Source organism: Macaca nemestrina, chromosome 11 (assembly GCF_043159975.1).
Source record: "Macaca nemestrina isolate mMacNem1 chromosome 11, mMacNem.hap1, whole genome shotgun sequence".
Taxonomy (NCBI): Eukaryota; Metazoa; Chordata; class Mammalia; order Primates; family Cercopithecidae; genus Macaca; species Macaca nemestrina.
Window position 1 is genome coordinate 93,769,186 of NC_092135.1, and position 23,239 is coordinate 93,792,424.

The 23,239-nt window shown below is 37.9% G+C and overlaps 1 protein-coding gene and 1 pseudogene across 3 annotated transcripts in view; both read right to left on the bottom strand.

The window, feature by feature from the left end:
- LOC105468290 (dynein axonemal heavy chain 7) overlaps positions 1–23,239 on the bottom strand; it is a 340,382-nt gene that overhangs the window by 253,691 nt on the left and 63,452 nt on the right. For all 3 annotated transcript variants that reach the window (XM_071073104.1, XM_071073106.1, XM_071073105.1), the window contains 5 exons: positions 22,449–22,632; positions 21,472–21,651; positions 8,856–9,128; positions 7,983–8,110; positions 5,569–5,647 (listed from right to left, as the gene is read on the bottom strand). In XM_071073104.1, coding sequence (XP_070929205.1) covers positions 5,569–5,647; positions 7,983–8,110; positions 8,856–9,128; positions 21,472–21,651; positions 22,449–22,632 — 844 coding nt within the window. The remainder of the gene's footprint in view (positions 1–5,568; positions 5,648–7,982; positions 8,111–8,855; positions 9,129–21,471; positions 21,652–22,448; positions 22,633–23,239) is intronic.
- On the bottom strand, positions 12,962–16,599 carry LOC105468276 (transcription factor E2F3-like; annotated as a pseudogene).

A 23,239-nucleotide genomic window follows, 5' to 3' on the forward strand; every position in this document is an offset into this window, starting at 1 on the left:
AAATTAAGCAATATGCTCCTGAATGATTAGTGAGTCAATGAAGAAATTAGGAAGGAAACTGAAAAAATTTCTTGGAGGAAATGATAATGGAAATACAACATAACAAAACCTATGGGATACAGCAAAAGCATCACAAAGAGGGAATTTTATAGCTACAAGTGGCTAAATTAAAAGTAGAAAAACTTCAAATAACCCACTGATTTAAATAATTCTAAAAGCAAGCACAAATCAAACCCAAAATTAGTATAAGAAAATAATAAACATCAGAGCAGAAATAAATGAAATTGAAATAAAGAATACCAAAAAAATGAATTGAAAAGTTGGTTTTATGAAAAGCTAAACAACACTGACATACTTTTAGCCAGACGAAGAAAAAAAGAGAGAAGACTCAAATAAATAAAATCAGAGATGAAAAAGAAGACATGACAATCAAAACCACAGAAATTCAAAGGATCATTAGAGGCTACTACAGACAACTACATGCCAATAAATTGGAAAACCTAGAAGAAATGGACAAATTCCCAGACACATATAAACTACCAAGATTGAACCACAAAGAAATACAAAACCTGAACAGACCAACAGATAACAAAATCAAGTAAAAAGATCAAATCCATAATAAAAAGTGTCCCAACAAGGAAAAGCCCAAGACCTGATGCCTTCACTGCTGAATTCTACCAAACCTTCCTACTCAAACTAGCCAAAAAAAAAAAAAAAAAAAAAAAAAAACTAGAGGAGGGGTGCTATGGCTTGGCTGTCTCCTCACCCAAATCTCATCTTGAATTGTAGTTCCCATAATCGCCATGCATCATGGGAGGGACCCAGTGGGAGGTAATTGAATTACGGGGGCAGTTATCCTCAGGCTGTTCTGGTGATGAGTGAGTTCTCTCTCAAGAGATCTGATGGTTTTATAAGGGGCTTTTCCACCGTGCTTCATTCATTCTTTGCCTTCTTGCTGCCATGTTTGCTTTCCCTTCTGCCATGATTATAAGTTTTCTGAGGCCTCCCCAGCCTTGCAGAACTGTGAGTCAATTAAACCTCTTTCCTTTATAAATCACCCAGTCTCAGTTATTTCTTCATATCAGCATGAGAACTAATGCAAAGAGGAAATACTTTCAAGCTAATTCTATGAGGCCAGTATTACTCTGACACCAAAACTAGACAAAGATACATCAAAAAAAGAGAAAACTTTAAGATAATATCTCTGATGAATATTGATGCAAAAGTCCTTGACAAAATACTAGCAAACTGAATTCAACCACACATTAAAAAGGCCATTCACCACGACCAGGTGGGATTTATCCCAGGGATGCAAGGATGATCCAACATATGCAAATTAATGTGATACATCATATCAACAGAATGAAAGATAGATTTCATATGACCATTTTGATTGATGCTAAAAAAGCATTTTATAAAATTCAGCATTGCTTTATGATAAAAACCCTCAAAAATTGTGCACAGGAGGACACAATAAAAATCACAGGACAGACTCACAGCCAGTATCATACTGAATGGGGAAAAACTGAAAGCTTTTCCTCTAAAATTTGGAACACAACAAGTATGCCAATTTTCACCACTGTGATTCAACACAGTACTGGAAATCCTAGCTAGAGCAATCAGATAAGAGAAAGAAGTAAAAGTCATCCAAATTAGAAAGAAAGAAGTCAAAGTATCCTTGTTTGCAGATAATATATTATATTTGAAAAATCCTACAGACTCCACCAAGAAACTATTAGAACTGATAAATTTGGTAAAGTTGCAGGATACAAAATTACATACAGAAATCAGTAGCATTTACATTTATGTATGCCAAAGGTGGGACAATCTGAAAGAGAAATCAAGAAAGTAATCCCATTTACAATAGCCACAAATAAAATTAAATACCCAGGATTAACCAAAGAAGTGAAAGATCTCTATAGTGAAAATTAAAACACAATGATGAAGGAAATTAAAGATGACACCAAAAACAGAAAGATATTCCATGGTCATAAATTAGAAGACTACAATATTGTTAAAATGTCCATACTACCCCCAAAGCAATGTCAATGTCAATAACATTCCTCAGAAATAGAAAAAAAAAAAATCTTAAAATTTATATGAAACCACAAAAAACTCAGAATAGCCAAAGCTTTCCAGAGCAAAAAGAACAAAACTGGAGGAATCACATTACCTGATTAGAAATTATACTACATAGCTATAGTAACCAAAATAGCATGGTACTGGCAGAAAAACAGACACACGGACTATTGGAAGAGAATGGAGAATACAGAAACAAATTCATAAATCTACAGTGAACTCATTTTCGAGAAAACTGCCAAGAACATACCTTGGGACAAGGACAGTCTCTTCAATAAATGGTACTGAGCAAACTGGATATTAATATGCAGAAGAATGAAACTAGACCTCTGTATCTCAGCATATACAAAAATCAAATCAAAATGGATTAAAGACTTAAATCTAAGACCTCAAACTATGAAACTGCTGCAAGGAAACATTGGAGAAACTTTCCAGGAACTTGGACTGGGCAAATATTTCTTGAGTAATATCCCACAAGCACAGGCAAACAAAGCAAAATTGGACAAATGGGATCACATCCAGTTAAAAAGCTTCTGCATGGCAAAGGAAACAATCAACAACATGAGGAGACAACCCAGAGCATGGAAGAAAATATTTGCAAACTACCCATCTGATGAGGGATTAACAACCGGAACTATACTATTGCAGCACTATTCAAGGAGCTCAAACAACTCTATAGAAAAATCTCTAATAATCTGATGAAAAAGTTGGCAAATTATCTGAATAGATATTTCTCAAAAGAAGACATACAAATGGCAAACAGGCATATGGAAAGCTGCTCAACATCACTGATCATCAGAGAAATGCAAATCAAAACTACGATGACATATCATTTCACTCCAGTTAAAATGGCTTTTATCCAAAAGACAGGCAATAACAAAGGCTGCTGAGAATGCAGAGAAAAGGGAACCCTCTTACATTGGTGGTGGGAATGTAAATTAGTACAACCACTATGGAGAACAGTTTGGAGGTTTCCTGAAGAACTAAAACTAAAGCTACCATATGATCCAGCAATCCCACTGCTGGTATATACCCCAACAAAGGGAAATCAGTATATTGAAGAGATATCTGAACTCCCATGTTTCTTGCAGCGCTATTCACAATACCCAAGATTTGGAAGCAGTGTAAGTGTCCATCAACAGATGAATAGAAAAAGAAAATGTGGGCCGGGCGCGGTGGCTCACGCCTGTAATCCCAGCACTTTGGGAGGCCGAGGCGGGCGGATCACAAGGTCAGGAGATCGAGACCACGGTGAAACCCCGTCTCTACTAAAAATACAAAAAATTAGCCGGGCGCGGTTGTGGGCGCCTGTAGTCCCAGCTACTCGGGAGGCTGAGGCAGGAGAATGGCGTGAACCCGGGAGGCGGAGCTTGCAGTGAGCCGAGATCGCGCCACTGCACTCCAGCCTGGGCTGGGCGACAGAGCCAGACTCCGTCTCGGAAAAAAAAAAAAAAAGAAAAAGAAAATGTGGTACACAATGCAGTACTATTCAGTTACAAAAAAGAATGAGATTCTGTCATTAGCAATAACATGGATGGAACTGAAGGTCATTATGTGAAATAAGTCAGGCACAGAAAGACAAACGTTGCATGTTCTCACTTATTTGTGATAGCTAAAAATTAGAACAATTGAACTAATGGAGGTAGAGAATAGAAGGATGGCTACCAGAGTCTATAAGGGTAGGGGGTGGATGTGGGGGATGTGGTGATGGTTAGTGGGTACAAAAATATATTAATATTTTGAAAGAATGAAAAAGATCTAGTATTTGACAGCAGAACAGGATGACTATAGTCAATAATTTAATTGTACACTTTGAAATAGCTAAAAGTATATAATTGGATTGCTTGAAACACAAAGGATAGATGCTTGAGGTGCCGGATACTCCATTTACCCTGATGTGACTATTATGCATTGTAAGCCTACATCAAAATATCTCATATTCCCCATAAATATATACACCTACTATGTACCCATGAAAATTAAAAATAAAACAAAATTTAAAAGGATTTTTTGAATAATAGAAAATGAAAAAATACCACAAAAACTTAATGTTATAAGCATGAAAAGTAAACAAGATGAAATGGCCATTAGCTAGTTGTTTAACATTATTTTATTTGCCATTAGGTGGTCTTCTGTATTAATCCATTTTGTGTTGCTATGAAGGAATGCCTGAGGCTGGGTACATTTATAAAGAAAATAAGATTTTTGGCTGACAGTTCTGCTGCCTGTACAAGAAGCATGGTGCCAGCATCTGCTTCTGGTCAGGGCCTCAGGAAGCTTTTACTCATGGTAGAAGGCAAAGGGTAATGTGACACATGGCAAAAGGGGGAGCAGAAGAGAAAGGAGGGGGTGCCAGCCTCTTTTTAATAATCAGATCTCAAGAAAACTAATCTAGCAAGAAGTCACTCATTACCATCAGGAAGGCACCAAGCTGTTCATGAGGAATCTACCAAAAACCTCCTATTAGGCCCCACCTCCAATACTGGGGATCATGTTTCAACATAAGATGTGGAGGGGACAAGCATTCAAACCATATCAACTTCAAACATAGAAGTAACATGAGAAATGATGAAAGTGAGACTTACCTAATATTTTCAGTGTCACAAATTCTATGCACAAAATATACTTTTAACAAACTACCACAGAAAAGCTTAATATAAACAAAATACAGCTTTTATAAAAAATAAAATGTCACTTAAGGCTTAAATATTTGTTAAAATAAATGAAAAGTGATTACACAGCTCAGGCTGCCCAGGACAGTCCTGGTTTGTGCCTGTTAGCATGGCAATAATTGTTGTGTGTTCTCAAAAATAACCTGATAGATAATTGCATTAATTGTTCCAATACTTCACTTCTCCAGTGTCAATGCCCTGTAGGGTCCTCTCAATCAGACTTGTTTTGGTCAATGAGATGTTAGCTAATGTGACACAAGCAGAGTCTTGAAAAGCACTTGTACAATTGAATTTGCTTGTATGTCTGTACCATGACATGAGAACACACCCAGATGAGCCTGCTCTGTCTTGAGGGACAAGTAGAGCCAAGTCAACCTGCTGAAGGATAGTAGACTGGTCAACCCAACTGAGTGAGTGACCCTACAGGGTGACCCCATGGAGACCAGAAGAACCAAGCAGGAGCATCTAGCCTAAATTACCAAACTGCAAACTCATGAGCTAAGTATTTTGAAAGTCATTATTACTTTTTATTTATTATTATTATTATTTTTTGAGACAGAGTCTTGCTGTGTTGCCAGGCTGGAGTGCAGTGGCACAATCTCGACTCACTGCAACCTCTGCCTCCCAGGTTCAAGCAATTCTCCTGCCTCAGCCTCCCGAGTAGCTGGGACTATAGGCACACCCCAGCATGCCCAGCTAATTGAAAGTTATTATTATTTTTAATCTGTCTTAACTTTTGGAGTGATTTATTACTCTACATTATTGTGTCAATAATTAATTGATACACACACAATTATGGAGAAGCTATAAAAAATACCTTCATTTCCATTAGTTCTGCTGTATTTGGAGGAGTGCTAAGAGCTTTTTCAGCTATCCTCTCAAATTCATCGCATAATCTGAAACACCAAGCAAAACCAATCTTACATATTTATGGTTAAATGTAATTCCAAAATATATTCCTGTATACTGTTTAAATATTCCATTGCATGAAAAATAAAAACTATAACTTAGCTATATGACATCTAATAATTAAAAGCAAATTTGCATACATTTACTTATCCAGTGCACATTTAATGATCTATTACATTTTCAACTATAATATTGTGACAGCGATACATAAATGAATCAGATAGCATAATGGCCCTCAAGCAACTCACAATACAGTAAGGGAGATAGGACTGTGAACAATCATTTCCAACCTGAGCTTTAAGGGCTCTAACGGAGTTGAGATGGCACAAAGAAAGTAGTACAAAGGAAAGGAATGATTAACTATACTTAGAGGGATTGTTTAAAATAGGCCTGTGTGCTCAGAAACTTCCAGTAATATGCAAATATTTCCTACTGATTTGGGTTGCTGCCAATATAAATCATGAACTTATTTTGGCATAGAGAAAAAAAAGTAGCAAGAGCTAAGGGAGTTCAAATGAAATAAGCAGAACAATTCTTCAGTAAGATTGGCTGAAAGGTGAAGGAGACAGGAACAGCATCGGATAATGGGTTAAAGTCTGGGGCTGGGACATGAAAGAGGGCCTCCAACATGTTTGTAACCTTCAGAGAGAAAATCAACAGGTAAGAAGAGGTTCAAAATAAGGAATATAGAAGAGATGACTGAAGGAGCCAGGTTCAGAGGCTTTGAAAGCAATGGCGCTGAGCTCCTAGGCAGAGAGAAAAACTGAACGGTGCGACAGACTCCTGCCCTCTGAGTATGTGGAGACAGGCTTTCTGGAGAGGTGAGTCAAACCATGCAGGGGCAAGAATTAGAAGGCATTCATATCTAATGGCTCCTTTAATAGTCCTGATATGTCCTCTGTCCATCCTAGGGAGTCTGGTGAGAGGCAAGAGGCATAATTAGGAGACAATGGGAAAAAGTAGAACTGGCACAAGCTCCAAGAGCATTAAGAGGCAGGGGAAGTAGCTATGAAATTAAAATAAATATTTCACCCAGCATGAACAGCAATAATGAGAAGACACTTTCACTATTCTTCCAGTTCTTTTAGAGGAAATGGTGCTTTAAGCTGAAAATATGATCTGGTTCCTAGATAAGGTACTCAAGTCCTAGTCCTCTTTCACACGGTGCCTTTATCCCCAGCCTTGCCTTTCACCTCTCTTCCCTCACGCTATGAAATCAATGCAAACCACTCCTAGTTCTTGGAATATACCCTGCCATTTTCACACCTCACTACCCTCTACATATTGCCTTCTTTTCCTGGAATTCTTTCACCCACACTGTACACCTGATGGACTCCCACTCATCCTTCAAAATAAAATTCACACGTCAGTTCCTCTTTGCAGCCTTCCCTGATTCTCCCCCTCCCCCAAACTCCATCTTGGGAGGAAATTAATTCTGTCCTCTCTGTTCTACCTTGTGGCTCATGACAGTATTTACTGCATGGTACTGTAATTTACTGGTTTGTATGTCTATTTCTCCATCTACATTGTAACTTCCTTCAGCAGTTTTATTCACGTTTAGAGCCTTAGAGCCTAAGTGGCTAATCTTGTGCCTAACACAAGATAGGTAAATAAAACTTCCTTCAGGCTTCTTATACAGCTTGAAAGAAATATTTTTAATGATCTATTTTTTTCTCTGATACCATAATCATAAAATATATCCTGATCATTTGGAGTTTTTCAACCATGTAACTGATGCCAGTCGAGAGATTCCCAGAGCAACATTACACTTTTCTGCTTCTTGTCTTAAAGAAACAGCTATTCTGCTTTATACACTAGTATTCTGTGAGTTTTCTTCACATGGGTCAGTTTTCCCAAAAATCCCTAGGTTAGTCAGCAAATGAATTTCCAGATAAAAGAAAAAGTTACCATGGCCCTCAAGAGTAATTATAGGAAGATGAAGTTTCAAATGTGATGGTCCCTTAGGACCCGTAACAACTACTATGTAAATCTACTTTGAAACACACTTTGCATATTGATTACACAAATATAAAACTCTGAAGTTAGATAATGTCCACTTCACTTGTGCAAAAGAAATACCAATACATTTTAATACCACCTTAACTCAGAAAATTGGGAAGGCATATTTGTGGTGAAAAAAATACTACTAATAATAATTACATCACAAAGTGACACTTAAAACCAAGTAGAAATAAGTTTAGCATAATCATTTCTTTTGGATCATTTATGACATTGCTCTAATCCATTATTTTAATTGAGTGACAGCTGATTCTATTAAACATCCCCTCCCAAAAAATAAAAAAATCAGTATCACATAAATACCTTGTATTTACTTCCTGATGATCTCTGAACATTTTAGCTAGAAGTTTCCCACAAATAATATCTGCTCGCTTCACCAAAGCTCTGATTAATTCCTCACAGTGCATTTCAAACATTCCTAAACGAATAGTCTGCAAAAGATTAAAAGTTTAATCAACATAAGAAATAAAACAAATAGATTTTCATATTTTGCCATTCTCATAATTTTTATTTTTGTGTGATATAACAGGATTAAGATTTTTAAAAAACATATAATTCAGGGAGGGTTTTCTGAATAATACATTTGTATTATACAACTATCTTCTGGGTAAATATCCTTGAAAAGTTTATTATCTTGGAAACCAATTCAATCTCAAGACAATAATAGTAATAATTTTGGTGAATTGAATTACTATATTGCTAAATAAATAATGTAGGTTTCAAACGTTATAGTTGCTCTGTACAAAAAAAATGCATGTTCATAGTAGAAAATTTAGAAAATGTAAACAGGGACAAAAAAGAAAATTTTAAGTTACTGGTATTCTAAACAGAACCACATTTCGGTGTAATTACCATATTTTCCACAGGATTTATAAACATTAAGGCAAACATCAAATAGGTTCTTGGAATTGTAGGGACAGGGCAAATTATATAAAATACCTGTCAGAGTTGTGGTAGCAGAGTCTCAGCTACATGAACACAAGAACTGCATTTTGCCTAGCTTCTTATACCCAGGGCTTATCACAATGCTGGAGACACATCAGAAGCTCCATAAGTATTTTTCCTGTTGATGGTAATGTTCTAATTCTTTCACTGTGTTCTAAAAATACACCCTAATGAAACTAGGGAAAAGATACCAGAGAGAGATAACAGTTGTAGAAAACTGGAGTTATTTACCTTTATGGATGTGTATTGTATTTCCTCTATTAGTTTCTGGTATTTGCGAATTTCATCTATTATTTTTTCATAACTATGATTTTCTGCGAGGAAGTTATCAACATCTTGCTCAGCTTTTCTGGTAATTAAAAAGTCATACTTGTCATAGAGTCTGAGGTGCTCGGTGGGTGCCACACTCTCTTTCATAATAACTTCCTTGATCTTTTCTTTGTGAGCATCTACAATTTCATTCAGAATTATGGGCTTCAAGGTTGTTGGTTTAGACTTACTTTCCTAAACAAGGGGGTAAAAATAATAGTATCTAAAATATCTTAAAGTAACTATATCATTTATCTTTGTACAAATGCCAATCTTACAATATTTCCTGTCTTTTTATTCACAAGGTTGTTTTCAATCTCTAATCTATAGAAAGAGATTAGACTAATTGCAGCAGTGTTTTAAAATTTAGGGTTCATACAATTTTTTGTTTTCTTTAAGGCTACCTAGTTGTGTTTTGTTTTTCTGTATGGATGAAAGAACAGTCACTTGAAAATATATACAAAATAATATTTAGAATAAAAAAAACAGAAAATATGCATTTTTAAGTTTTCTTTTTAATTGACATCATTATACATATTTATGGAATACAATGTGATGCTTTGACACATGTATACATTGTGTATTGATCAAATCAACGTAATTCGTAAATCCATCACCTCAAACATTTCTCATTTCTTTGTAGTAAAAACATTCAAAATCCTCCCTTCTAGCTATTTTGAGATATATAATGCACTATTGTTAACTACAGTTACCCTAATGTGCAATAGAACACCAGAACTTATTCCTCCCATCTAACTGTAACTTTGTACCCAATTACCAACCTGTCCCCATCTCCCCCATTCCTTGCTACCCTTCCTAGCCTCTGGTAACCACTATTCTACCTTTTTATTTCTAAGAGATTAATTTTCTCAGATTCAACATATAAGTGAGATCATTCAGTTTTTGTCTTTCTGTGTGGCTTATTTCACTTAACATAATGCCCTCCAGGGTCGTTCATATAATTGCAAATGACAGGATTTCCTTCTTTTTAATAGCTGAATAGTATTCTACTCTGTGTGTGTGTGTGTGTGTGTGTGTGTATCACATTTTATCCATTCATCCACAGATGGACACTTAAGTCAATTCCATATCTCGGTTATTATGAATACAGATGTAATAAACATGGGAATGCAGATACCTCTTCAACATACTGATTTCCTTTCCTTTAGCATATACACCCAACAGCGGGATTGCTGTATCATACGGTACAAAAATTTGTACTACCTGCAATTTTTTGAGGAATCTCCTTACTGTTTTCTATACTGGCTGCACTAGTTTACATTCCCACCAACAGTGTGCATGGGTTCCCTTTTCTCTACATCCTTGTGAACACATCATCCTTTGTCTTTTCAAAAATAGCTATTCTAACTAGAGTGAGGTGACATCTCATTGTAGTTTCTATTTGTATTTATCTGATAATTCGAGATGTAGAATAGTTTTTAATATACCTGTTGGCCATCTATTTGTATATCTTCTTGTGATAAATGTCTTAGGTTTTCCATCAATAAATACAATTATTTGTGGTTTTGCTATTGAGTTCCTTTTATATTCTGAATATTAACCTGTCAGACATTGATATAGTTTGAATATATGTCCCCGCCAAATCTCCTGTTGAATTGTAATCCCCAGTGTTGCAGGTCGGGCCTGGTGGGAGGTGTCTGGGTCATGGGAGTGGATTCCTCATGGTTTGGTTCTGCCCTTGCCATAGCAAACAAGTTCTCATGAGATCTGATCATTTAAAAGCGTGTGGTAACTCTCCACCCCAGTCTCTCTTGCTCCTGCTCCTGCCATGTGAGACAACTGTTCCCACTTCACCTTTCATCATGTCCATAAGCTTCCTGAGGCCTCCCCAGAAACAGATGCAAGCACTATGCTTACCATACAGCTTGCAGCATCATAAGCCAATTAAACCTCTTTTCTTATAAATTATCCAGTCTCAGGTATCTCTTTATAGCAATGCAAGAATTACCTGTCACAGATGTACAGTTTGCAAATTTTTTATCCCATTATGTGTGCTCTTTATTCATTGCTTCCTTTGTGCAGAAACTTTTTGGTTTGATGTTATCCCATTTGTCAATTTTTATTTTTGTTGCCTGTGTTTTTGAGGTCTTATCCAAAAAATCCCTGTCCAGATCAATGTTATAAAGCATTTCCCCTATATTTCCTTCTAGTAGTTTCATAGTTTTGAGTGTTACGTTTAGGTCTTTAATCCACTTTGAGGTGATTTTTATATCTGGTGAGAGACAGGGGTCTAGTTTGATTTTTCTGTATGTGGATATCCAATTTTTCCAGCACCATTTATTGAAGAGGCTATCCCTTTCCCAACGTATGCTCTTGGTGCCTTTGACAAAAATCAGTTACTGGCTGGACATGGCGGCTCACACTTGTAATCTCAGCACTTTGGGAGGCCAAGGCAGGCAGATCACTTGAGCCCAGGTGTTTAAGACCAGTCTGAGCAACAAGGTGAAACCCCATCTCCACAAATAACACAAAAAATTTGTGGTAGTGTAAATCTGTAGTCCCAGCTACTCCAAAGGTACTGAGGTGAGAGAATCACCTGAGCCCAGGAGATCAAGGCTGCAGCGAGCCATGACCATACCACTCCACTCCAACCTGGGCAACAGAGTAAGACCCTGTCTTGAAAAAAAAAAGTTATTGTAGAAGTGTGGATTTATTTCTAGGTTATGCTGTTCCATTGGTCTATATGTTTGTTTTTATGCCAGTACTATGATGTTTTGGTTACTATAGCTTTGTAGTGTACGTGTGTGTGTGTATATATATATTTAAATATGTAAAATTATTTTATTGATACTTTACCATACATTTTTTCAAATTACACCCATTTGAAGTGATCACAGCTAGGGAACAGGTCACCCCGTAACAAATCTATTGACGAAATTCATCACAAAAGCTTTTTCTTGGTTGTTTTGTACATTACATTACATATTTTCTTTTTCAAACTAGCATACAACACAAAGCTAAACTGACTCATAGTTTGCCTACTCCCAATTTTGGGAGAAATATTTCCTTTCTACCAAATCATGTACCCTGTAGGAAAATAAATTCCTGCATGCTGACAATTGCCACCCAACTTTCTCTGCAAGGAACCTTCCTTCAAATCCCTCCTTCTCATACACATGAGTTGTCATGCACATAGTGAATTCTTATTTTCTTTTTCCTGAAAGCTTAAGCTGTAAATACTGCAATTTTATTTACAGATCTACACATAAACAAAAGTGAAAACAAGAACCACAACAAAAACAAAACAAAATAACAAAAAAAATTACAAACCAGCTAGAAAATATTCTGGCAGTGTTTACAAATTAGTTGCTACTTTTGTACAAAATTGCTAAACAATAAAAATGTGAGAAAACTACATATCAACTTCAATAAAACAAGTGCTATGCACAACCCTGTACATACAAACACACACCTAACACTGCCATGCTAATGTGTTGCCCTTTATACATTTTATTTTCTGAGGCTCATGCAGTCATAATTTGCACACTTGTAACTTTCAGCCATATAATATGTGAGCTTTAATAGCAGCAACCGATGGTACCAGGAAACCTGCATACTTAGAACTTAAAGTAATGCAAAAACTGTGGTACTTACTAACTCACTCTGTGTGCTCAGATGCTAAGTCAAAAAGAAAATGACTAATGCAAGAATACAGTATGAACATCTAATTAATGTATACCAGTTAAGCCCAGCAACTGGAAAAATCTTTTTTCCTTTTTCTTTTTTTTTTTGAGACGGAGTCTCGCTCTGTCGCCCAGGCTGGAGTGCTGTGGCCGGATCTCAGCTTACTGCAAGCTCCGCCTCCCGGGTTCCCGCCATTCTCCTGCCTCAGCCTCCCGAGTAGCTGGGACTACAGGCGCCCGCCACCTCGCCCGGCTAGTTTTTTGTATTTTTTAGTAGAGACAGGGTTTCACCGTGTTAGCCAGGATGGTCTCGATCTCCTGACCTCGTGATCCGCCCGTCTCGGCCTCCCAAAGTGCTGGGATTACAGGCTTGAGCCACCGCGCCCGGCCCTGGAAAAATCTTATACATGAAGAAACTTTTAAGATTTACTAGGATTCCTTTAGTTTTTAAAACAATAAATATGGCATTACCTTCCAAAAATTTCAACAAAACACACAATAACCTAGCCAGGTGAGTTCAGTCTTTAGATGTTGGAAAAAATCAGCTTTCTGCAGCTGGTAAAGATAATTACACAAAGCTGAAAGTAGAGGCAGCTAACCAGATGACATAGATATGGGAAATGGGGAAAAGCTTGACATAAATGGTTTCCCAAAAAGGAAAAAAAACCACAGTGCATTTCCAGTAGACAACACAAAGCTCCCTCTCCCTCCCCCACCCCCATGCTTCCTCTCAGACCACACCGATGTTTTGTACCAAGTCCAGTGTGTGTGAAGGGAGGAGACCACAGATGGAAGCTGAAGAAGAAATAGGCAGATAGTCTTCACCTTTGTTTTTTCCCCAAACATACACCCATGCATACCCACACAAAGAGTTTAAAGCACTAGTGTCATATGTCTCGACCCCAAAACCACTTTGCATATTGTAGAAATCTACCTGGAATAAACTGGCTGGGACTTTTGTGTTTGGTTTGTTTGTTTGTTTTTATTTCCTAAGGGATATTTTCAATTCAATTAAGCATGTATGAGTCGAGTGCCTACTGTGTGCCTGCCACTGAGTCAGGCACATAGCATTTCAATTTAACTGTTCATTTTGAGGTTTGTTCTTTATCTGACTCCCTCATTCCCACAGTCCTTAGTATCCAAAAAATGGATTGAAGATACTGTGCTGTATTCTCAGTGGGAGATGGCCATTGCCTCCTGCCAATGGGAAAGCTATTCTTCAACATAACTGGTAGGATTTGCAGCTGACACAAACCCTCCAACTTGGGACACCATTCCTAAAGAGTAAAGCGGAAATGCCCTGGCATTCTTTTGCTCCGTTTTCTACATCCTGGCTTTCCATGGTCCAACTCATTCCTTCATAGAGGAAGGGGAACATGGTCTAGCCAGAATGATTACAGTCCCTGACACAGTGGGAGCCCCCTGTTCCTGCCAGCTTAAGAAAATCCTACTCACACAATAGGGATGTCTTTCTCCCTAGAGACCTCTCCAGCTGACCCTATCCTGAGAAGTTGTCTCCGAGTGCAGCATTAAGAGAGTCCTTTCCCAGTAATAGGGGTGTGGGAAGCCCAAGGATTAAGGGATCCATGCTTGCTGCTCCTTGGGACTGTTACATCATTTGACGTGGTTCTCCTTTCCAATGGGTCACTCATGTCAGCAAGCCCCAGGACTAACTTGCTCCAAGCTGGGAGTGGAAGTAAGATGGGACAATGCTTCTTGCAGAGCCTGATAAACCTTAGATCACACAGGTTTAGATGTTCTAATCAGTAGAGGTTCTGTCCCTCTGCTTATGTAATGTCAATTTGTAAAATTTCCTTCAAAGTAAGCAATTAAATTGAAATGGTGATGAATACCACAGGAATACATAAATGGCAGCTAAAAAATAAAAAGTCTAAAACAATCCACAAAGAACTAAGTAGGCATTTGCTACAAATCAACTGGAAAGTCACAAATATGCTAGGGATAGGGGAGTGGGCATAGTTTATGGAGATAGAAAAATCCACAACAGCTTAGAGTGGCAGAACTCTATGAGTCTTCTGTAACTGCAACAAGTATATTTCAAAACAGATTCTTCATCCTAAAGGCTATGGAGGTTTTAAGGGTTTTGAGGAAGTTTTATGTCCCATACTACTGGGACACAGAGTCCAGAGCTTAAATTGAATTTAAATATTCCTAAGAAGAGCAGAAGTCCATTTCATACTTTTGCAGGACTTCACGTTTGCATTTGGTGCAGTTCTATTCCATATTAGCATACCCCAAAGGCATACATTCTGTGGAGAAGGGACAGCTTGAAATGCTATTAAGGAAGATCTTTGTTCATCAGTGGGCCAGGTGGCCAGACCCCATTCTACAGCCCATCTGTCAGGCACAGCAAGCAAATCCGCGAAGAAGGAAGGGAGGAAGAAAAAGTTAGAGCGAGAAACACCTGATTGCACATTTTTTCACTTGCTTACTTATCCAGGAGACCATGAAGCCTGGAGCAAAGCAGGGTTTTCCCAAGGGAGCCTGCAACTGTGCATTTAGACAAGTTGTTTATTTTTAAAAATTCATTAAAATGTCAGCTTTCTTCAGAAGTCTGTAGTTAACTTCATGATAATTTCTTGGAGGAAGAGGGTAGGAAGGGACCACACTGTATGACAGATGTTCTGGTCCCATGATAAAAATTTATTGATTTGTAAGAAGGCACATGAAGCATAATCAACCATACTCGAAGTCTTCCACCAGTGGAAGCTTTTCCAAATCATCAGCATCAAAGAGATCACTGATGCCTTCCCTCCTCCCCAAGGCTCAGGAGACAGTCCTCTTGCAGCAGGGGAAGCAGTGAGTTCACAAACAGTCCTTCTAGGTTAGAAGGAATTTGGTTCACAGTCTGCTGTAAAAAGTTGGCTGAGGAGGCCAAGGGAGAAAGGTTTACTATAGAAATTGACCAATTGCTATGTCCTGAGTTGGCTGAATCCAAGTCTTTGGAATTGAGTTTAGAGATATTCCCATTGTGGTCTTGGTTGTTTGTTTTCACTGGATTGTGTGTTTCCATCTCTTCTGGACAGGAGTAAACCTCAACGGGTCCTTGGGTACTTGCCAAATATATTTGTAGGCTCTCTATTGAGTCAAGGCTTTCAAGTCTTGTTTCTGGAGAGGCTTTAACAATTTATAACGGTTTGGTCTTTAAGGCCACTAAGTTTTCAAATGTCTTGATATGTAACATAAACTAACCTTTGGTTATCTGAATCTGTGGTCAATAGTTTGAGGTCCAGGGTGCAGCTCTGGATCAGTTCATCTAATTTTTTCTCTTCCTGACTCAGCTTGGTTGCTTCTTTTGACAGGCCTTGACACTGGACCAGCATGCCCTCATCCTCAGACAGACAGCAGCTCACTGCATGTTTTTCTTCTTCTTTTTTTTTTTTTTTTTTTTTTTAAGACAGAGTCTTGCTCTGTTGCCAAGCTGGAGTGCAGTGGCATGATCTCGGCTCACTGCAACCTCCACTTCCCGAGATCAAGCGATTCTCCTGCCTCAACCTCCAGAGCGGCTGGGACTACAGGCACACACCACCACGCCCAGCTAATTTTTGTCTTTTCAGCAGATACAGGGTTTCCCCATGTTGGCCAGGATGGTCTCGATCTCTTGACTTTGTGATCTGCCCACCTCAGCCTCCCAAAGTGCTGGGATTACAGGCATGAGCCACCACACCTGGCTGTTTTTAGACTTCTTAATGAAGGAGATGCTTTGAATGTTAGTGATACCATAAGTCCTTCTCTTTTGAACTTTTAGCACTTCTTCTGCCTTGTTCAAATCCAAGACCCCATGGAGAGACTGACTCAGGATCTGAATGAACTTCTTGTTGAGCAGACCAAGGGATGTATCATATGGCGTTTTTCTGAGGGAGATTTTTGGAGTTTTAGGACTATCTGGACTTCATAGAGCAGCTCTTCTTTTGCCTTCAGGGGTTTTGAAACCATCTAATAGGTACTGTGAGCACCTTCCCTAGCTCTAGGCTTCACTTTGCCTGCTGCTGTAAAGGCATTTCCGAAACCAGCCTGGCTCAGCAGGGGGAGATGGGAGGTCAGGTAGAGAGGGGACCTGGAGGGTCAAACAGACCAGTGGTGTGGGGGTGAAGGCGGTCACCAGTGGGGGAAGTAGGGAGAGAAGAGGAAGGGTGGTGGTGGTGGTGCTGGGCAGATGTGACGGCGCTGGGACTGTCCCAGGCCAGGGAGCCGGTGTGCAGAAGGAAGTGGTTCCCTAACTCTCCAGGATCCCTTCCGCCTCCTGCTTGTAGTCTATTTTGAAGTAAGGTAGTGTGATGCCTCCAACTTTGTTCTTTTTGCTCAAGATTGCTTTGGCATTCAGGGTCTTTTGTGATTTCATATGAATTTTAATATTTTTTTTTCTACTTCTGGGAAGAATGTCATTGGTATTTTGATAGAGATTGCATTAAATCTGGAGATCACTTTGGGTAGTATGGACATTTTTACATAGTTAATTATTTCCATTTATGAACACAGAAAAAGCCACACTTTGTGCAATCGTATATGCTAGCTTTATAAGGCAGTGCTTGCATTGTTCATTGTTGACAGAAAATACACTAGAGTTCAATGTCATATCATAATCTTTAAACACAATACTTTTTCACATTGAGGGGAAATCTATCTAGATCAAAGAAAGTTTACTTATTCACTGACCTTTGACCTTTGATTCTGTGAACAGCAACTAGAGCAGACGAAAATCCTTAGCTGCAAAATGTGCATTCTGCTTTCAGGATTACAATAATTGTAGACAAGGATGGACCAGACAATAATTTTAAATAAGCAAACAAACCTTAACAGTTTATCTCCTTTTCTTTCCATTTTAGAGGACAAGTAAATATGCCCACATGGTTTATTATCTGAACTAACCTAATCTTTTTTTTTTTTTTTTTTGAGACAGGGTCTCACTCTTTCACCTAGGCTGGAGTGCAGTGGCACTATCTCGGCTCACTGCAACCTCTGCCTCCTGGGTTCAAGTGATTCTCCTGCCTCAGCCTCCCGAGTAGCTGGAATTATAGGTGCCCACCACCACGCCCGGCTGATTTTTGTAGTTTTAGTACAGACGGGGTTTCACCATGTTGGCCAGGCTGATCTCAAACTCCTGACCTTAGGTGATCCACCCACCTTGCCCTCCCAAAGTACTGGGATTACAGGCGTGAGCCACCATGCTCGTCCCCAACTTACTTTTAAATATACATATGCTCTACCTGTTGTCCAGATTTTATTTATATTGTAACAAAACAAAATCACGTCTGCAGTGGACATTCTACAACATTCAAATTGATGGTATCAAAGGCTTCTTTAGGCAACTGGGTAATTTTCTCAGTTATCCAGGGGGCATTTGCCTACTATTCCCCCAGTGGGCACTTCAGGAAATCATCTTGCTTAGAACTAGATACTTCATGAGAACATCAGTGAATCCCACCACCGTTTCACCCCTGGGCTCGTTAGATACTTGGTATCATCTTTTTGCAAAACAGAAATTTTTAAGATAAAGCAATCTATATAATGTACTGTGTGCAATGTAAAATTACTTGATCTCATGTGAAGATAACTAATATTCACTATAGGCTGTTTCTTAAATTTATTAACAGCCTACCTAATTTGTAAAGCCTATAGGCCTACCTTTCTAAACAGAATTGAATACTAGGACTTCAAAACTATTTTAAAAAGTATAATTTTGGGGCCAGGCATGGTGGCTCATGCCTGTAATCCCAGCACTTTTGGAGGCCGAGGCGGGCCGACCACGAGGTCAAGAGATCCAGACCCATCCTGGCCAACATGGTGAAACTCCGTTTCTACTAAAAATACAAAAATTAGATGGGCATGGTGGTGGGTGCCTGTCATCCCACTTACTCACAGGGAGGCTGAGGCAGGAGAACCGCTTGAACCTGGGAGGCGGAGCTTTGCAGTGAGCTGAGATCATGCCACTGCACTCCAGCCTGGGCAACAGAGCCAGATGGAGTCATTCATTTTGATATGAATCTAATCATCTCGTATTAACATTCATGAGAAATGATATTTTGTATGAGACACCTCCAGATGTTCTAAAGCACATCAAATTAGATCAGGAGATAGTGATATGCTTGGACTCATGGTGCATTAACCCATTGCAGGTTTACCTTCCATGAAAAAAAAAAGTGTATTTTAGTTCACTTTCAATATCTACCAAAGGTTATGATAAGAAACAGCTACATGAATTCCATTTCTGCAATTGTTGTCAAAGATCACTGAGACTATGTTCAATTATCCTACTCACGATACCCTACATCTCACTTGTAGGGCATCATCTAGGCATATTTTACTAGTACTGATTTCTGAGTACTGACTCCATCATTATGAATCTGTATCTCTGGGGCAAGGGACAATGGTAAGTGGTGATGGTGATTCCTGGAATTTGGATCACTCGTATACCAAACCTCAATGACATGCAATTTACCCATGTAACAAACGTACACAAGTACCTCTGAACCTAAAATAAAAGTTGAAAAATAAAATGTGTTACCAGATGATGGTGATCCATAGGGTTTCAGGACCATTACCCATGAATGATGACAACTGTAGGCTTTATCTCTCAAAATTTGATACCATGAAAAACATCTCTCTTCCTGAAAAGTTTCAATTAACTGTTCTAATCATAATTAAAATTTGTCATACTTTCCTTTAGAAACCAGGAAGCTTGGGGCCATATTTTATAACCATAAAATCATAGCAACTGCATTCATTTTGATAATTATAAAAGTTACTTTTCTTCACTTGACCTTTGTCTACTAATTCTTTTCTTGTTAACTTGTTAAATTTGTCTTGTTTCATAAGTTACTTCAAATCATTCTTGAAAAAGTCAGGGTACAAACAGCATAGAAAAGAATGCAATAGATGAACTAGAATTACACAAAAGACAAAGTAAGCAGTATGTTTCTCGAGAGACTTCTATTTATGGTAATATGAGGAATAGATATCCAGAAAACAACTACTCAATTCAAAACACATAAATATGCCAGGAGAATAAAGCTGAGTTTATCTTTTATAATGTATAGCTAAGGAAATAACAAAAAAATAATAATAATAAAGTCTAAGTGACCAAAATAAGAGAAAGCATGAGTTGAGAGGTCATTATGTGCAGAAGTGAGCAGCTGCCCTGGGGACTCTACTGATCCTTGGTGTTCTAAGCTTTGCTTTAATGAGTTTCTGGCAAGGTGGATGCATGGGAGGGGCTGCCAGGAAACAAAGCCTCAAGCTTGAGCAAAGTTGGAAGTCATCATTGGCATCCCCACTTAAAGCCAAGAACACTGAAGGGTGACACAATCTTAAAATGAGAGTTCTGAGGAGACGAAACTTCAGAATGCTGAAAGGTGACAGATCTTTGAATACAAGAAAAATAAAAATGTCCTGGTTTTGCTTTGATTCTCTGTAGAGGAAAAAAACAAAAGATGGTTGCCTTAAGAATCTGTAACCACAAGTCTATTTTCACACAGATTTGAGTGAATATTTGCACAACCAGTATTGTCCTTGAAATCATTAAGCAAGAATTCATCTAAAAACGGTCCTTGGTCTGCAAGGGCCTGGGGAGCACCTGTCACAAGAATATGGAAACTCCAAACGAATCAACTTGAACCAAGGCCTCAAAGACTTTTTTCATAAACTTCTTACAAGCATAAGTATAATAATACAGGAAAAATACCCAGAGAAATATACCACCAGGAGCAGGAGTCAGCAAACAGCAGAATCAGATCAGCAAAAACTGTGGATACTGGTAGTATCTCACACAGAGTATTAAAAATATTTAATCTGTGTAAACGGAAGTAAAAGCTTAATGAATACATCACTACATATAAAACACTATCAAAAATGACTAGGCCTATTTGAAAAGAACCTAATGGATTCCTGAAAAATAAAAATAGAATAATAAAAAAATTGGAAACTCAAAGAAAAGGATAATATCCTCAAAATGGATAATTTCATATAATGTTAAGTGAAATAAGCAAAACACCGATTACTTATAAGATGCTTCCACTTATACAAAGACATGCAAAAACTAAACATAAATTGTTTAGTAATAAACAGACAAGTAGTAAGTCTATTTTTCAAAATTAAGAACAAAAACTCCAAACTTCAAGATAGTGATTCTTTTGCTAGAAGATAGAAAGATAAGGATGTAAACAAGGAGCAAAGGGGAAGAGCTTAAAGGTACCAGCAATATTCTATCCCTCAAGATGGGCTGTGCCTATTTAGGTGTTAACTTTATTGCTACTGAAGCCTTTACACACTAGTTTCCTGCACTCTTCTATATACAGCAAATATGTATAAGTTATTTTAAAAATAGAAAAATAAGGAGAACACTTCTGATTGGACTTACAAAACAAGAAAACATTACAAGTTGAAGAATTTTCAGACATGCTTATTTCATATACTAGATTCCAATAACTATTGTGGAAATGTCGTAGATTAGATCATGAGTTGAAAATACAAAGGAGCTCACTACTACAGAAAAAGGTGTATGAGGGGAGTAATAAATTCGAGGGCAGTTTTACAGAGCTGGAAAAGCATAAGGAGGCCTACAGCAAGGCAGGAGTTTACAGGAAATGGCAGGAGAGCTAAAGTAAACACTCAATGGCTGCTTCAAACCTGATCACAACTTTAATTCCTTCTCCTCAGAAAGTTTTCAGCTAAGTCCAAAGGAAGACTAGACTAGGAAAGTAGGTATATTTTAAGAGAAACCATTTGGAAAATGGTAGTTTTTTAGCAACACTTTCTTATAAGCCAATATTATTATATTCTGTGAAGCAGAGGATACCTGTCTACAACTTTCAGAACTTACTTGAAATGAATATCATTATGCAAATTCAAGCAATCTTAATATCCTTGTTACTTACCCACTTGGAATATAATTTTGTCTCAACTCTTGGCACAAAACCGACAGCTTTAATCATGACATCATAAACATTTAGAAAGATATCTATATAGTCACTAAACTCAGGTTCAAACTTAATGGTGTCATTATCAAGAATCAGCCTCATGATGAAACCTGGATGTTCAAAAGCTCTAACAGAATCCTGCAAAAAAATTAAAAAATTTACATACATAAATATGTATGAATTGTGATAGACTAAGTAGTACACCAGTCCCAATTAGAATACATGGGAACCCACACTTCCTCTTATGACCCAGACAGTTAAGCCAAGGAAGACCTCTAATAAAAAAAGCAAGAGTGATTCTGAGCTACAGTTGATGGTATCCAGTATCCATTGGGCCTACAGGTCAACTACAGGGTCAAAGTCCCAGAAAAACAAGTGTACATAGCTGTGGAGTTCTAGAATCATACAAGATAGAGCCCAAGAGGAGAACACTTCAATTCCAAGGCCCTGCTCATACTGTAACAGGACCTCCTTCCAGAGACAGAAAAGCTTCTTTTTTGCTAAAGTTACCTCATGGTAACTTTCTCCAGCCTTCATGACCCAAATTTCCCAATTATGTGAATTTTCACTTATTTTCACTAATCTTCACCTCTAGTCATGATAATCATATATCCTAAACATGCAAATTGACATTAACTTTTTTTTTTGAGACAGGGTCTTGCTCTGTTGTCCAGGCTGGAGTGCAATGGCACAATCTTGGCTCGCTGCAGCCTCAAATTCCTGGACCCAAGTGCTCCTCTCACCTCAGCCTCTTGAGTAGTGGGGACTACAGACATGTGCCACCATGCCTGGCTGATTTTTTTTTTAAGATAAACGTAATAGGTCTAAAGATGTACTTTCTGCTCTCTCACTGATAAGGGTATTATTTTCCTCTCTGAAATAATTAAAACTAAATACATTCGTAAATACATATTGGTGAACTGAACCATACTTACTGGTGGTTGTGCAATTAAGTCCGTGAAATCTTGCATGGAGACTAAAGTGAGGTCCTGCAGCTGTAAAGTCATAAGTGCAGCAGCACAGTTGAAAAAAGATTCCAATTTGGCACTGCTGTCACCAGTTGGCAATTGCTTTTTTTTATTACCTTGGTAATAAATATTCTGCACTTCTGGAAACCACCTTGAAAGAACAAAAGACTTTTAAAAGTCAATGCTTTCAGTGAATTACTCCTTTTATATTAAGCATTAATAGTAATTTCTGGACATCTAAAGGTCTTCATAGAGGAGTATATTGCTAAATGATATTACCCACTGTCCGAAATGTAAGTGCTAAAATATTTCACTTCTAGGAAAAGAAATTTTAAATCTTAGCCAACAGAAAATTACTCAGTGATGTGATGCTGTAAGAAAGACATAATTCTAACTCCTGGAACTATGGCCCCTGACTTTTTGAAGAAATATACAACTAACTTTACTGGATATTACAAAATACTCCTCTCCAGTCTCCTAAATGTTATCTAGAAAATATATTTGTTAGTTTAAAGTTAAAATGTGAATAACTGATTAACCAAGGGAGGGCTTATACCATGTTCAATACTCTTGGTTGTTTCATGCTATTCTATCTGTTTACAGTTACTTGAAAACAATTTACAAATCAACAAAATCAGGTATTTATTTTCTCATTCCCCTTAATGTGATACACTGAAAGACCGTCTGATGTAAAACAAAGTTTCAAATGTGTATGTGTCCTTCTAATAAAAGGATAACAGTGTAATTTCATATATAGG